At 38.3% G+C, this 12,795-nt stretch overlaps 1 protein-coding gene across 9 annotated transcripts in view; it reads left to right on the plus strand.

Annotated features, from left to right (window-relative positions):
- The window catches only part of LOC122559094 (single-stranded DNA-binding protein 2), a 378,880-nt gene that overhangs the window by 304,129 nt on the left and 61,956 nt on the right, over positions 1 to 12,795 (plus strand). For 5 of the 9 annotated variants that reach the window (XM_043708403.1, XM_043708377.1, XM_043708385.1 and 2 more), the window contains 2 exons: positions 2,149 to 2,232; positions 8,434 to 8,493. In XM_043708403.1, coding sequence (XP_043564338.1) covers positions 2,149 to 2,232; positions 8,434 to 8,493 — 144 coding nt within the window. The remainder of the gene's footprint in view (positions 1 to 2,148; positions 2,233 to 8,433; positions 8,494 to 12,795) is intronic. The other 4 variants (XM_043708394.1, XM_043708441.1, XM_043708449.1 and 1 more) reach the window with 1 other exon arrangement.

The following is a 12,795-nucleotide window of genomic DNA, read 5'->3' on the forward strand; positions in this document are numbered from 1 at the left end:
CGGGAGTGGAGGTTGAGTTGGTGGGGGGTGTGGACCTGACGAGGGAATCACGGAGGGTGTGGTCTTTTTGGAACGCTGATAGGGGAGGGGAGGGAAATATATCCCTGGTGGTGGGGTCCGTTTGGAGGTGGCGGAAATGATGACGGATGATACGATGTATATGGAGGTTGGTGCGGTGGTAGGTGAGGACCAGTGGGGTTCTGTCCTGGTGGTGGTTGGAGGAGCGGGAAGTGGAGGAGATGCGGTGGAGAGCATCGTCGATCACGTCTGGGGGGAAATTGCAGTCTTTGAAGAAGGAGGCCGTGATTAAAAGTTAAGTAAAAAAGAGTGAAAGTTAACTGAAAGGCCTTGCACTCTTTTGCCATGTCTGAAAGAATACGTATAGGCTTCCAGGTGTGAAATAATTGATAGCATCAACCTTAGATGGCTCGGTGCCATTTGATTGACAGGCTGATGGGCAAGCAAGAAAACTAGGTGCCAACTGAGTATGGAGCAGTTGGGCATTTTGCAAAGAGCTTAAAAGGAGGATTGGTAGATGTCCTGACTAGAGTAAATTGTATGATCACAAGAAATGTTAGGCACTAAAAAATGCTTTTAACTGTGCATTGAATCAATGTTCAGATATGATGAATGTTTAGCATTCCAAACATCTATCATTAAAAGTGGGGTTGACCATAATTTGATTATGTAAAATAGCAGGATAATGAAAACATGTAGTAGCAATTGTTATATGCTGCAATATGTGGTTTAATTTGATTTATTTAAATGAACAGAAGTATATTTGGATCTTGCCATTTACGTATTGCCCCATTAAGCATTATTTTTGTTCCCTGTAAATTGTGGATTATTCCACGAGTGAGAGAATGGTTTAGAAGACTTGGTTGTATCCCTTATTCCTATATGTAGCTTGGGGAATCATAGTGGTTGGTCTGACTGGGTTACCCTGGTAATCTAGCTGTGATCTGAAATTAGCTATTTGAAAATCACACTCAGTGAAACCATAGCTGAAAAATGTGTTGCTGGAAAAGCGCAGCAGGCTAGGCAGCATTCAAGGAGCAGGAGAATCGACGTTTCGGGCATAAGCCCTTCTTCAGGAATGAGGGCTTATGCCCGAAACGTCGATTCTCCTGCTCCTTGGATGCTGCCTGACCTGCTGCACTTTTCCAGCAACACATTTTTCACCTCTGATCTCCAGCATCTGCAGTCCTCACTTTCTCCCAGTGAAACCATGTCCTGTTATTTATTATGTATAACAATGCTAATAAACTGCATGTAATTACGTGATAGTTTAATTCAGTTGAGAATAATTTTAGAGCAGCACACTCTCAATTCCTGCTCAACTGATGCTTAAGTTTAGACAAGTTGTCAAGTGAATCATTAAGCCTAAAGGCTTTGTCACTTCCACAAATTTGAATTGAAAAAGAGTCAAGTTTGGCTGGTGGACAATGAGAAGCTGATCAGCTGTCAGTGTGCTTCAAAGTAGATTCTTTTTTCCTTCTCCAAAGAATTGAAGAATAAAAGTTTCAGTCCCTCATACAACAATGATGATCACCATATTAGTATTCCTACATTAGCTCTAGTGCACATTATGCGTTAGACATTTTTAGACCATTTTGATTACTCTTGATCTGTACGTCTGTCATGAAGAATGTAGAATAACTCTGTATCACCAGTGGGCCATTGGTATCTAATCTTGTTTTCTAAATAATTTTATTGCGCAATGTTTCTGTGAGAGATTAGCCCCATAAATTAGGAACCATTTAGAAGGAAATTAAGGTGTGTTATAGCCAGCAATGAGAAATTATCCAAGTTTCAGCAAATTTTATTTATCCTCTATTTCTGAATCACAATACGGTCTGTTGACAACACCTGTGGGGCACATCTTTATGTTTCCACAATTTATTTTAGGAATTTGATGAAATCATCTTTGGTTTCTGCCCAATAACATATTTCTACCACAGTTCAGAAAAGCAGGAACACATACTGGCAGAGGTTTAGTTGTTTACTCAAATGTAACTTAACTGCTCAAGAATAAAAAGGTTTTATAAAAGGTACAACAAATTTTCAATTTGAGAAACTTTTGACATAGCTGGTCAATTTTGTTAAAGGTTGTGCTGCTGGCTAATTTATGTTTGCAATTATCTCTAGGGACCACCAGGTTCACAGCCCTCGCCACATGCACAGCCTCCACCACACAACCCCAGCAATCCCATGATGGGACCTCACAGCCAGGTAGGAAGACACAAGTAGCTAATCAGCACAAATAAACCAAGGTTATTTGAGCACTAGCTCTGATAGCACTTATACTTGGTCTTATTGTTTGATAATTCATCACTACCAAACCTGTTTTGATTTGGCAATTTTTCTTTTCATTTGAAACATTGGTTTATGGTTATAGATCTTCATGTTTATGTTAGTTTGGTGAGAAATCTTCATTTTCTCACTGCTACAGACCTAAAGATTTCCTGCATGACATCATATATGTTATTCCAGGTTAGATTAGCACCTACACTGATTTAAGTATACCCTGTTGGCAGATAAATCAATTGTTTGATCTGTTGTTCAGTGCAAGTATTCTAACAAGTATGATTTTAATTCAGCATTAGCAAGTAATGTTTCTAAACATCAACACCGCCATCAGACATTGAGCTTTGGTGAAAATTAATGTTTTATAATTAGAAAATTATAATTAGTATGCTGGTATTTCAAAGCGACATTCAGAAAATGTCAAAACATTTTCAAAAAATGTCCACAACCTATTAGTTGTTCAATGAAGATGAAATCTGTGCCACTAGTAAACCCTTTACCATAACTAATTATTGTGGAAAAAGTGAAGTTAACAGCATGCTGATCTTGAAAATGTTTACATTTCTTCAGTGAAACATTGGCAGCTTTTTACTTAGCTCTGCATTTACATAAACCATCCCTACCCACAACCAATTTATTGTTGATCTGAGAAAACAGTTGCCGGCTGTTTATTTGGTTTGAGTTTGATTATATCTGGTCCTAATCTTGGACGACCTTAGAGTGCTGATGGTGATTGGAAGCAAATGGAAATTGGTTATTTGAGGGTGTGCTGTGCTAAAACGTATTTTATCTATATTCCTGAAAGGTCGCCTTTTAAAATATTTGTGATTTTTACAGTTGTAAGTGTTGGTTCAAGTTTAACTGTAATAGTTTTAAAAACATGGCCATCTAAAAGGTCTTTTCAACTGTATTTTAATGATGAATGTTCACTATGGAATAGCCCTTTATTTGTATTTTTAATGTGCTAACATTTTTGTGTGTCTATTTTAAATTGAAGACTGCATAAATAAAGGTAATTTCAGGAATAATATTGTCTATTTGACACTATTACAAATAAACATCCAAAGATGTATTCTCAACTACTGTTAGAATATCTATTACAGGATATGTGTTATTTTAGACTGCTGTTTTCCCAATTAATGAAAAAACTAAAAACTTTGTGTATTTTCGATCAGCTGCCAGTTAGTTAAATTCATATGGAGAGGTTAAGCAGCCTAATTAATTTCTTAGTAAAATTGTCTGTTGCTTTTGCTATTTATTTTATTAACATTAAATGTTATTTGTTACAATGACATTGTAAAAATAATCAGAAACCTGCAAAAATGTGTGGGGTTTTCAGGAACAGTACCATGAAGCAAACTGCTTTAGCATTTGTGATTAAGTATTTAGAAATGGTAAATACTAAATATTTTATGCATGAAAATATATTTGATGCTGTGACAGAACATATTAGTGGGCCCTCTTGCTTGACACTCCCCTTTTGCTTGCACTCACTCTTATGGTGCAGAGTGTAGGAAATAGAATGTACACAGAATGGGAGTAATCAGTTTGAACTGGCATCTTGATACTCAACAAACTTATTGATTTACCTTTCCTGTTCACTTATTCCAGTCATTAAGTATTTTAAAAATGCAGAGATACCTATCCAGGCAATGAGTATTAATGTTAATCTTGTACCATATTGTTACTACAATTCATGCAACAAAGTGTTACTCTTGGTTATACAGAAACAGTAAAACCTTGCCTGGAATGTTTTTGGATATTTACATGCTGTTTGGCCTGTAGTTGCTGCTATTGGTTACAGGTTGAGGCATAACCATTTGTAAATCACCTTTAGTTGCATTTATTTTGCATATTGACTTGTTTGTGTTGTACAGTTTAAAACTGTAGATGACTCTTGAGTTTTTTTTTATTTTCAATTTGCACAGATTTATTTGCTGTTTTTTAAAACTCCAAGCTGATAAAAAGAAAGTGTTTGACACTATAAATAATTAATTAATTAACATTAACTGCACCCCTTGCCAAGCTGTTCCAAGATGTTGGCATCGACTCAGCTATTTGGAAAATTGCCCAGGTATGTCCTGTAAACAAAAAGCAGCATAAATCCAACCCAGCTAGTTATAATCCCTTTAGTTTACTCTTGTCTATTAGCAAAGTGGTAGAAGGATTCATTGACAGTGATATCAAATGGCACTCATTCAGAAATAATCTGCTCACTGATACTCAGTTTGGTTTGTCAGAGTCACTGAGCTCCTTGACTCATTGCAACCTTGTTTTAAACATGGGCAAAAGAGCTAAACACAAGAGATACGTTTAGATTGACTGCTTTTGACATAAAAGCAATATTTGACCATTGTAGCATCAAGAAGCCCAAGCAAACCTGAAATCAACGGGAATTGAGGCAAACCTTGTCAATGCTTGAAAACATACTAAGCACAAGGCAACATGGTTTTGGAGATTGAAGGTCAATGATCTCAGCTCCAGGTCATCATGACTGAAATTCCTCAGTGTAGTGTCCTGGACATAAACATTCTCAGCTACTTCAACAATGACTTTCCCTCCATCATAAGATCAACAATGCAGGTTTTGCTGAGGATTGCACAATGTTCAATACATTTCCTGACTCCTCAGATACTGAAGCAGTCATGTTTCCACCTATTGCAACACCTGGGCAATTCAATGGAATTAATACTGTTGAACCATCTCACATCAGCATTCTGGAGTTATCTCTGAAACATCAAAATCCATCTAAATACTGTGACCATTATGTTATGTCAAAGCTCAGGATTCTGCAGTGAACAATTCATTTTCTGCCTCCCCAGGTCAGTTTGCTACCTAACAGGCACAAGCAAAAATACTTTCTAGAAATGAGGAATGAATCTAAGATAAACCAACCATAGCTAACCAAGGAAATTAAGGAGAGTATTAAGTTGAAAGAAGAAATATGTAACAAGGTCAAAGTCAGTGATAGCCCCAAAGACTACAATAAATTCAGGATCCAGTAAAAGAAAACTGAAAAAATAATAAAGACAGAGAAAATAAATTACAAGGGCAAAATAGTGAAGAGTATAAAAATTGACAATATGAGCGCTTTAAATATATAAAAAGGAAGAGAGAAGCCAAAGTGAACATGGGCTTCTGAGAAAACAAATCTGGGGAGATGGTTTTGGAACAAGGAAATAGCAGAGAAGTTAAACACATATTTTGCCTCAGTCTTTCTGGTGGAAGACACTTTGAATATGCCATTAACATGAAAACCATGGGGGAGAAATTAAGTACCACCACGATGGTGAGAGAAGTAGTACTAGAAAAGCCACTAGGATAAAGGCAGATAAGTTCCTGGTCATGATGGCTTGCATCCTAGAATCCAAAAAGAGGTAGCAGTTACGTTGGTTGTAATTTTTCAAAAATCATTGGATTTTGTAATATAAATGACTTGGAGGAAACAAGTGAATGTGCTGTAGCCAAATTTGCAGACAACACAAAAAGGTGGAAAGGCAGGGTGTGAGAGGATACACACAGTTTGCAAAGAGATGTTGGGTTAAGTAAGTGAACAAAACGTTTACAAATGGAGTATACTGTGGGAAACTGTGAAGTTGTTCATTTCGGAAGAAAGAACAAAATAACAGAATATTATTTAAAGTAGGAGAAAAACTGCTGAAAGATGCAACACAAAGGATTTTAGGGGTACTTGTGCATAAACTACAGAAAGCTAATATACAGGTGCAGCAGGTGATCAGGAAGACTATTAGAATGTTGTCTTTTATTTCAAGGGAGTTGGAGTATGAGAATAGGGAAGTCTTACTGCAACTGTACAAGGTGCTGATGAAACCACATCTGGAGTACTATGAGTAGTCTTGATCCCCTTATTTAAAGAAAGATATCATTTCATTGGAGACAGGGAACATTTTCTGCACTGGTATGGAGGGATCGACTTATGAGCAATGGTGTATCAAGTTAGGACTCTCCTCGCTGAAGTTTAGAATAATGAGATGAGATCCAGATGCGCCGGTTTCCTCCCACAATCACTAAGGTGTACAGGTTACATGGATTGGCCATGCTGAGTTGTCCATAAGGTCCAGGAATGTGCGTGGTTAGCCATGGGAAATTAGGGTTACAGAAATAGGGTATAGGAAGTGGGTCTGAATGGGATGTTCCTCGGAGGGTTGGTGTGGACCCGATGGGCCGAATGGCCTGCTTCGACACTAAGGATCCTATGATTTACTTGCTGCACCACCAGTGCACAGTGGCAGCGTGTTTGGTAGTACAATTTGGCTATAATGTTGCTGAAGAATGAGGCAACATTATTATTCGAGAATCTTTACTTTTTGTTGACAATAGCATGATTCCAGCAGGGATCAGTTCATGCACTTCGTTCTGTGCATGCGCGAGTGTCCAAACTGTTCCAAGCATGCGTAACATTGGTGCCAGTCTTTGTGCCGTTCTGCACATGCACTGGTGTCCATGCCGAAGTCTCTGTGCCATTCTGCGCATGCGCAATGTCAGCTGCTGACAGAGCAACTTTTTGTGAGAGGTACTATACGAAGAGCAGCTTTCTTTCACTTTTTAAATTTACTCTGTTAAATTTACTTTTGTTTTGCTAATAAATGTGATTTCAACCTTCATTCAGGCTGTGCTATATTTTGCATTAGATTTTTGGATGATTTTTGAGCAATTAAGAGTGATACTTTTTTTGCTGGTCTGCCCTGAAACTTACTTTTCCCAAGAGCCCCATTATTTCTATTAAGCGATAGGAGCACTATCTGTATATACAAGATGCATTACAGCTCCTTATGTCTTTGATGGCATTTTCCAAACCCATCACTACTTTTAATTTGGACAAGACCAGCAGAAGAAAGAGCATAATTATCTGCAAGTTGCCTGTCAAACCACACAGTGTCCTAACTTGGAACTATATTGTCATTCCTTCATTGTCACATACTTGAAAACCTGTAACACTTTATTAACAGACTTCCTTCTAGTTTTCTTTCCAGCTGCGTAAGCCTTCGATGTCCTTGCATGGCAGTGACTTCTGGAATCAGAAGTCAATACTGTCATCAACTGCAAAACCTTAAAGCAAAGGGAAGTTGCATACTAAAAACATTGTGAGTGAACAGACATTTGATAGATTTCTGCAGTTCAAGAAAGTGACTCACTACCAACCTCTCAAGGACAAATGGGGATGAGCAATAAATGCTGATTTATCCAGTGATGCCTACCTTCCATGAATGATATATATTTTTTAAAAATTGGCTTAGCAATAATTAAGAGGCTTGTTTCATATCAGTTTGACCTTATACAAGCAGTCTCTGATTTATGAACATCTGACTTGGGAACACTCATACTTATGAAAGATATACTATGTTAGTATTAATTTTCAAGATTCACCATGCAAACATTTGCTTAAACTTAGTTATTTTATGCTGTACAATATTGTATTGCGTGTTATTCTCTTCCGACGTGTACAAATAAACTTAAAAATTTAGGAATGGAGCCATGCAAAGCCCGGGGACTGTAGTGGTGCATATTGCATGTGCTTTCTGATAATAATGCTTCCTACTTGTAGAAGAAAGGTATGTCTTGCATCACAATGAGTGATGACCCTAATTCTGAACGAGAACATCCAGATTTCAGTTCACCCAGGACTTGATAGCTGAAGAAGGTACACTCAAAGTGTGCTCAGATAGGTGTTTTTCTTAATCTGCAAATCCTTCCAATACGTGCCATTGGCAGGTTTTTAAGAGTGGGAGAAAGCCATGGTCAGCCATATGACAGAAAGAAAGTTGGAACCTCTTCCATTATTACCTAAAATCTCTAGACTAACACATATGGGCGTAAGGATACATGTTCCTTTGTGCACTCTGGATTCAATGAGTGATCGATCATGCATCACCATTTGTGGGAGAAAATAATCTGGCCAGTGATCTTTTGAATGCAGTTAAGTAGATATGATGGATGTTAAATAGATTTGAAAGAGTGGCCTTTTTCTCGCGAAGATAATTTTTACAGCAAGACCATGTAACAGTAGAAAGTGAAATGGATTTGGATGCTTACAAATAAATATGATATAAGAGTTGAATTATTTTTGTTAAAAAGCACATTTTTTCATTTATTTATCTGTTGCAGCCTTTCATGTCACCTCGTTATCCAGGAGGCCCCAGGCCGCCCCTCAGAATACCTAACCAGGTAAAATTATATTTGTCGTGCATTATATCAAGGAACTTCACTTTATGAAGCCTTAAACTCACTGCTGTTTGCTGTGTTGAAACACTTATCATAGCTATATTTTAGTTCTTTGGTTGGACTACAGTTTCAAAAAACAACATAAAAATACTGTACATTATATTACTAAATTTCAACATAAAATTATTTTAATCTTGACATTTCACATACTTAAGATTAAGAAATGTAGCCTTCTGTTTTCAGTAGCCATTCTAATTGTTGATGAAGATAAATAGAAAATGATGTTTGCGATAATATTCCTCCTTCTCATTCAATGCCTGATTAAGGGGCACAGCATTGACAAGAGGAACTGGTGGGAGGACATCGTTTTTCAGTTGACTACTCACCCTTCCAACCCCACCCTGCGACTCCTTTCTGCCATTACTGACCTGTACCTAGGCCTGTCTTTGAGTAGATGTAGTACCAGCAGCAACCATACAAAGGAAGATTGTTGTCTTTGTTGGATATTAATCATCTCAGCTGAGGGAATCATGCAGGGGTTCCTCAGGGTACAGAATCATCGTCAGCTGCTTCATTGATGACCTTCCCTCCATCATAAGGTCAGAAGTGGAGGTGTTCACCAATGATTGTATGATGTTCAAAACAATTTCAAGTCTTCAAACGTTGAAATAGCCTGTGTCAAATACAACAAGACGTGACCAACACCCAGCCAGGCTTGGACTGACAAGTAACAAGTAATTTTTGTGTCGTCTAGATATAGGCAATGACAAAGTCCAATAAGACAGAAACCTAACTTCTCCTTTCAACATTAAGTAGCACTACAATCACTGAATCCCTCGGTACCAACATACTTGGTGGTTACCATTCATCGGAAGCTGAATTGGACCAGCCATTTAAATACTATGGCTACTAGAGCAGATCAGAGGTTAGGAGCTTTTCAGTAATTAGCTCACCTCATATCTCTCCAGTGCCTATCCATTGTCTACAAGGCTCAAGTCAGGACTGTGAGAATACTGTTCTCTTGCCTGGATGAGTGCAGCTCATGAGAAGCTCACTACCTCTGGACAATGCAGACTCCTTCAGAAGTATCTCCACCACCATTCAACATTCACTTCCTTCATTGTCTGGATACACTGCAACAACACCTAAGGTTCCTTCCATGCCTTCTGGATCTCTACCACCTAGAAGGATAAGGTTAGCAGTTTCTTGGGACCACCTACTTGCAAGTTGCCCTCCAGGCCACATGATATCCTGACTTGAAAACATATCTCCGGTTATGGATCAAATTCTGCAGTTCTGTTCCTAATGGCATCTATATCCGAGGACTGAAGCAATTCCACATTTCAGCTCACCACCATCTCGAAGATAATTAAGGATGAATGTTGAGTGTTGGTCAAGCCAGCAATGCCCAAATCCCTTGAATGAAAGAAAATACGTGTAAGGTGACCAAATGTTTATTTAAGGAGCTATGTTTTAAACAGTATCTCAAAGGTGGAAAGAGAAAAAGAGAGGCAGACCGGCTTAGGGAGGGAATTTAAGGCTTTAGGCCATAGACAACTGAAAGCGGTGATGAATAAAATCAGTCATATGCAAGAGGCTAGAATTGGAGGAGCACAGAGATCTTTGCGGATTGCCAGGCTGCAGGAGATTATGGATATATGGAGAGACTGGGCCATGGAGTGATTCAGAAATAATGATTGAGAATTTTAAAATGAAGTTATTGTTCAACTAGGAGTCCGTGTAGATCTGCTAAATGGGGTGAGACATGAACAGGGAATTGGTGGAATTTAGAAGTTGGCAGCAAGGTTTTGGATGATTTCAAACTTAGATGATAGCAATGCTGCAAAGCCAATCCTGCATTGGGCCATTATTATGTAAATTGACTGCCTCCCTCCCAAGAGCAAGCTTTTCCCAGAAAATTTCTGGGGAGTGGGAATGCTTCTTGTGCCTATCTCAAATTGCGTCCTCAATTTTCCCAGCCCCACTGATTTTGCGCCTATCATTATAGGATCAGGGAAATTCAGTCCTATTTTTAGTTGGACAAAATTTCTACCCATATAGTGCCAAATGTCATTCAGGCAGTCTGATATTTTTTAAATATAGGACATGATATTGAAAATGCTGCAATTCCTTCGTATTTATGGAGTACTAGAAATTGGATACAAAGGTTTCACAAATGTTTTTCCTACTTTTACTATGTGACTTCAATGAAATAAAAAAAGAGATAAAGAATTAATTTCTTAATAGACCGCATGAACATCTTGCACTATTCTGCTACAGGGTGGTTCTGATTTATGAACATCCGACTTACCAATGCTCACTTATGCAATGGTGTAATTTTAAAGATTCGACATATGAACAGTTCCTGTTCTGATGAATGGCTCCTTTATATTATGCTGCATTGTGTTCCAATCTGTGTACAAATCCACTTGTGCATGGACTTCAGATTGCAATCTGTTCACAACCTGGGAACTGCCTATATTTCAGTACAATCCTTTTTTGCAGGGCCTTCATTTAAATACATAAATAAACCTCTGCAAACAATCATGCCAATCCATAACATTTCAGAATTTGAGGCAATGATTGATATATAACTTGCTGGCTAGAAGACATGTGAAACTAGGTAGAACTTATTTCATATTCAGCCAGGATTTTAAAAAAAAATCAGTGTTCCCCCAGTCTATGTCAGTTTCTTGATCAGTGAGTTATGTTCCGATGTCCCCTTTTATGCTTACTGACTGTTTACAAATTTATGTTGCAGAGATGCTATGCAATTGGCAAAGTTGTAAAATGCCAACATTACATAGTCACTGTTATGAATGTAAAGTAACTGTGCTGAAACATGATGAGAATTCAAATGTAAAATATGCAGGCTCTGTTCACCAAACTGCAAAGGATCCTCTATAAAATGGCAAAGCACTGATTGCAAGCAGCCAGGGACGGACATGCGATAGTGCTGGCTTGCCAGAGGATTAGAAACCGAAGATGACAGTGTCTTTGAAAATAAATGGCAGTGCTGTCTTTGCCTTACTCTGCGGCTGTAGGTCCAGTTTGAGGAGGCAGCTCAATCCTGTAACCACTTTGTGGAAACATGGCCATGGGCACTTTTAAGCTATGTTTCAAACAGGAAGAATGCTGTTTGAGTACTCCCCATTTGAGAACATACAAATTAAGAGCAGTAGTAAGCCATTCAGCTCCTTCAACCCACTTCGCCATTCACAAATCATGGCTATCTAATTGTGGCCTGACTCCACGTTTCTGCTTACCCCCGATACCTTAATATGAACAGTGTCATATTCCAACCCCAGACGGAATACAAGTGGAATCCCCGTGAGTTGGTGTGTGTGACATATACACGGAGGCCTTTCAAAACCACAATTCTCCATCTAAAGATCCAGCACTTTTCATTTGAAAGAACTTCAATCAACTCGTCTGTTGACACAGTATTTCCCTTAACTCTACAGCAACAAAAAGCAAAGACAAATGCCCATCATCTGCAAGTTAGAGGATACAACCTTGGAGGTGGTGTGATTACAGGGGTGAACCCTGAACAACATTGAACTCTGCATGTTTAAGCATGGACATTAATGAGACCAGTGAAAATTAAATGGGGTACTAAGTCAGTATTGAATACTGACTTGATTTCAACTTTTATCAATTCTGCATTTTTCTGGCCCGTACATGGGACACCTACACTACTGCCCTGCAAAGCATGGTGTTCAGAGTGGCTGTGTTACAGGTCATCAGAGAGATGCCCTGACAATTTTGTATCATCCTGGTCTTGGAGTATCGACGCTATCAAAGTCAAAGTTGTTGCCTTTTATTCCTGACTTGCACACTTTGGACATTCTGTCAAAGTAAGTACCATCTCCGAAAGTGTTCCTCTGTCATCTACTTTCTTAATGTCCCCAGTGCACAATAATAGTGATACTGTAATTGTGCACATTGGCTACACTTGAACTTGATATGACTGCTTTTTGCCATTTTTAATTCTCTTCTGGAGTTGCCTTTTAAAGGCTATTCAGTAGGTACTCCATATCTTTTTGATGTCTTTGCTGACATCTTAACTAAGTTGCAAGAAGTATCAAAGAAACTCAAATATACATTTTATACAATGACTTCTTGCTTACAGAATATTAGATTTGTACAGTAATCCCATGTTCCAGGTGCTAGATTTTTAGGTGGGTTATAGACTGGAGGTGAGATGACAACGCTGTAGAATTGCTGAGGCTGTGCTCAGCAGGTAGATTTGAGTTTAATACATGTACAGGCTACAGTTGTATGTATGTAATTAATCAAAGATTA

Source organism: Chiloscyllium plagiosum, chromosome 2 (genome assembly GCF_004010195.1).
Source record: "Chiloscyllium plagiosum isolate BGI_BamShark_2017 chromosome 2, ASM401019v2, whole genome shotgun sequence".
NCBI lineage: Eukaryota > Metazoa > Chordata > Chondrichthyes > Orectolobiformes > Hemiscylliidae > Chiloscyllium > Chiloscyllium plagiosum.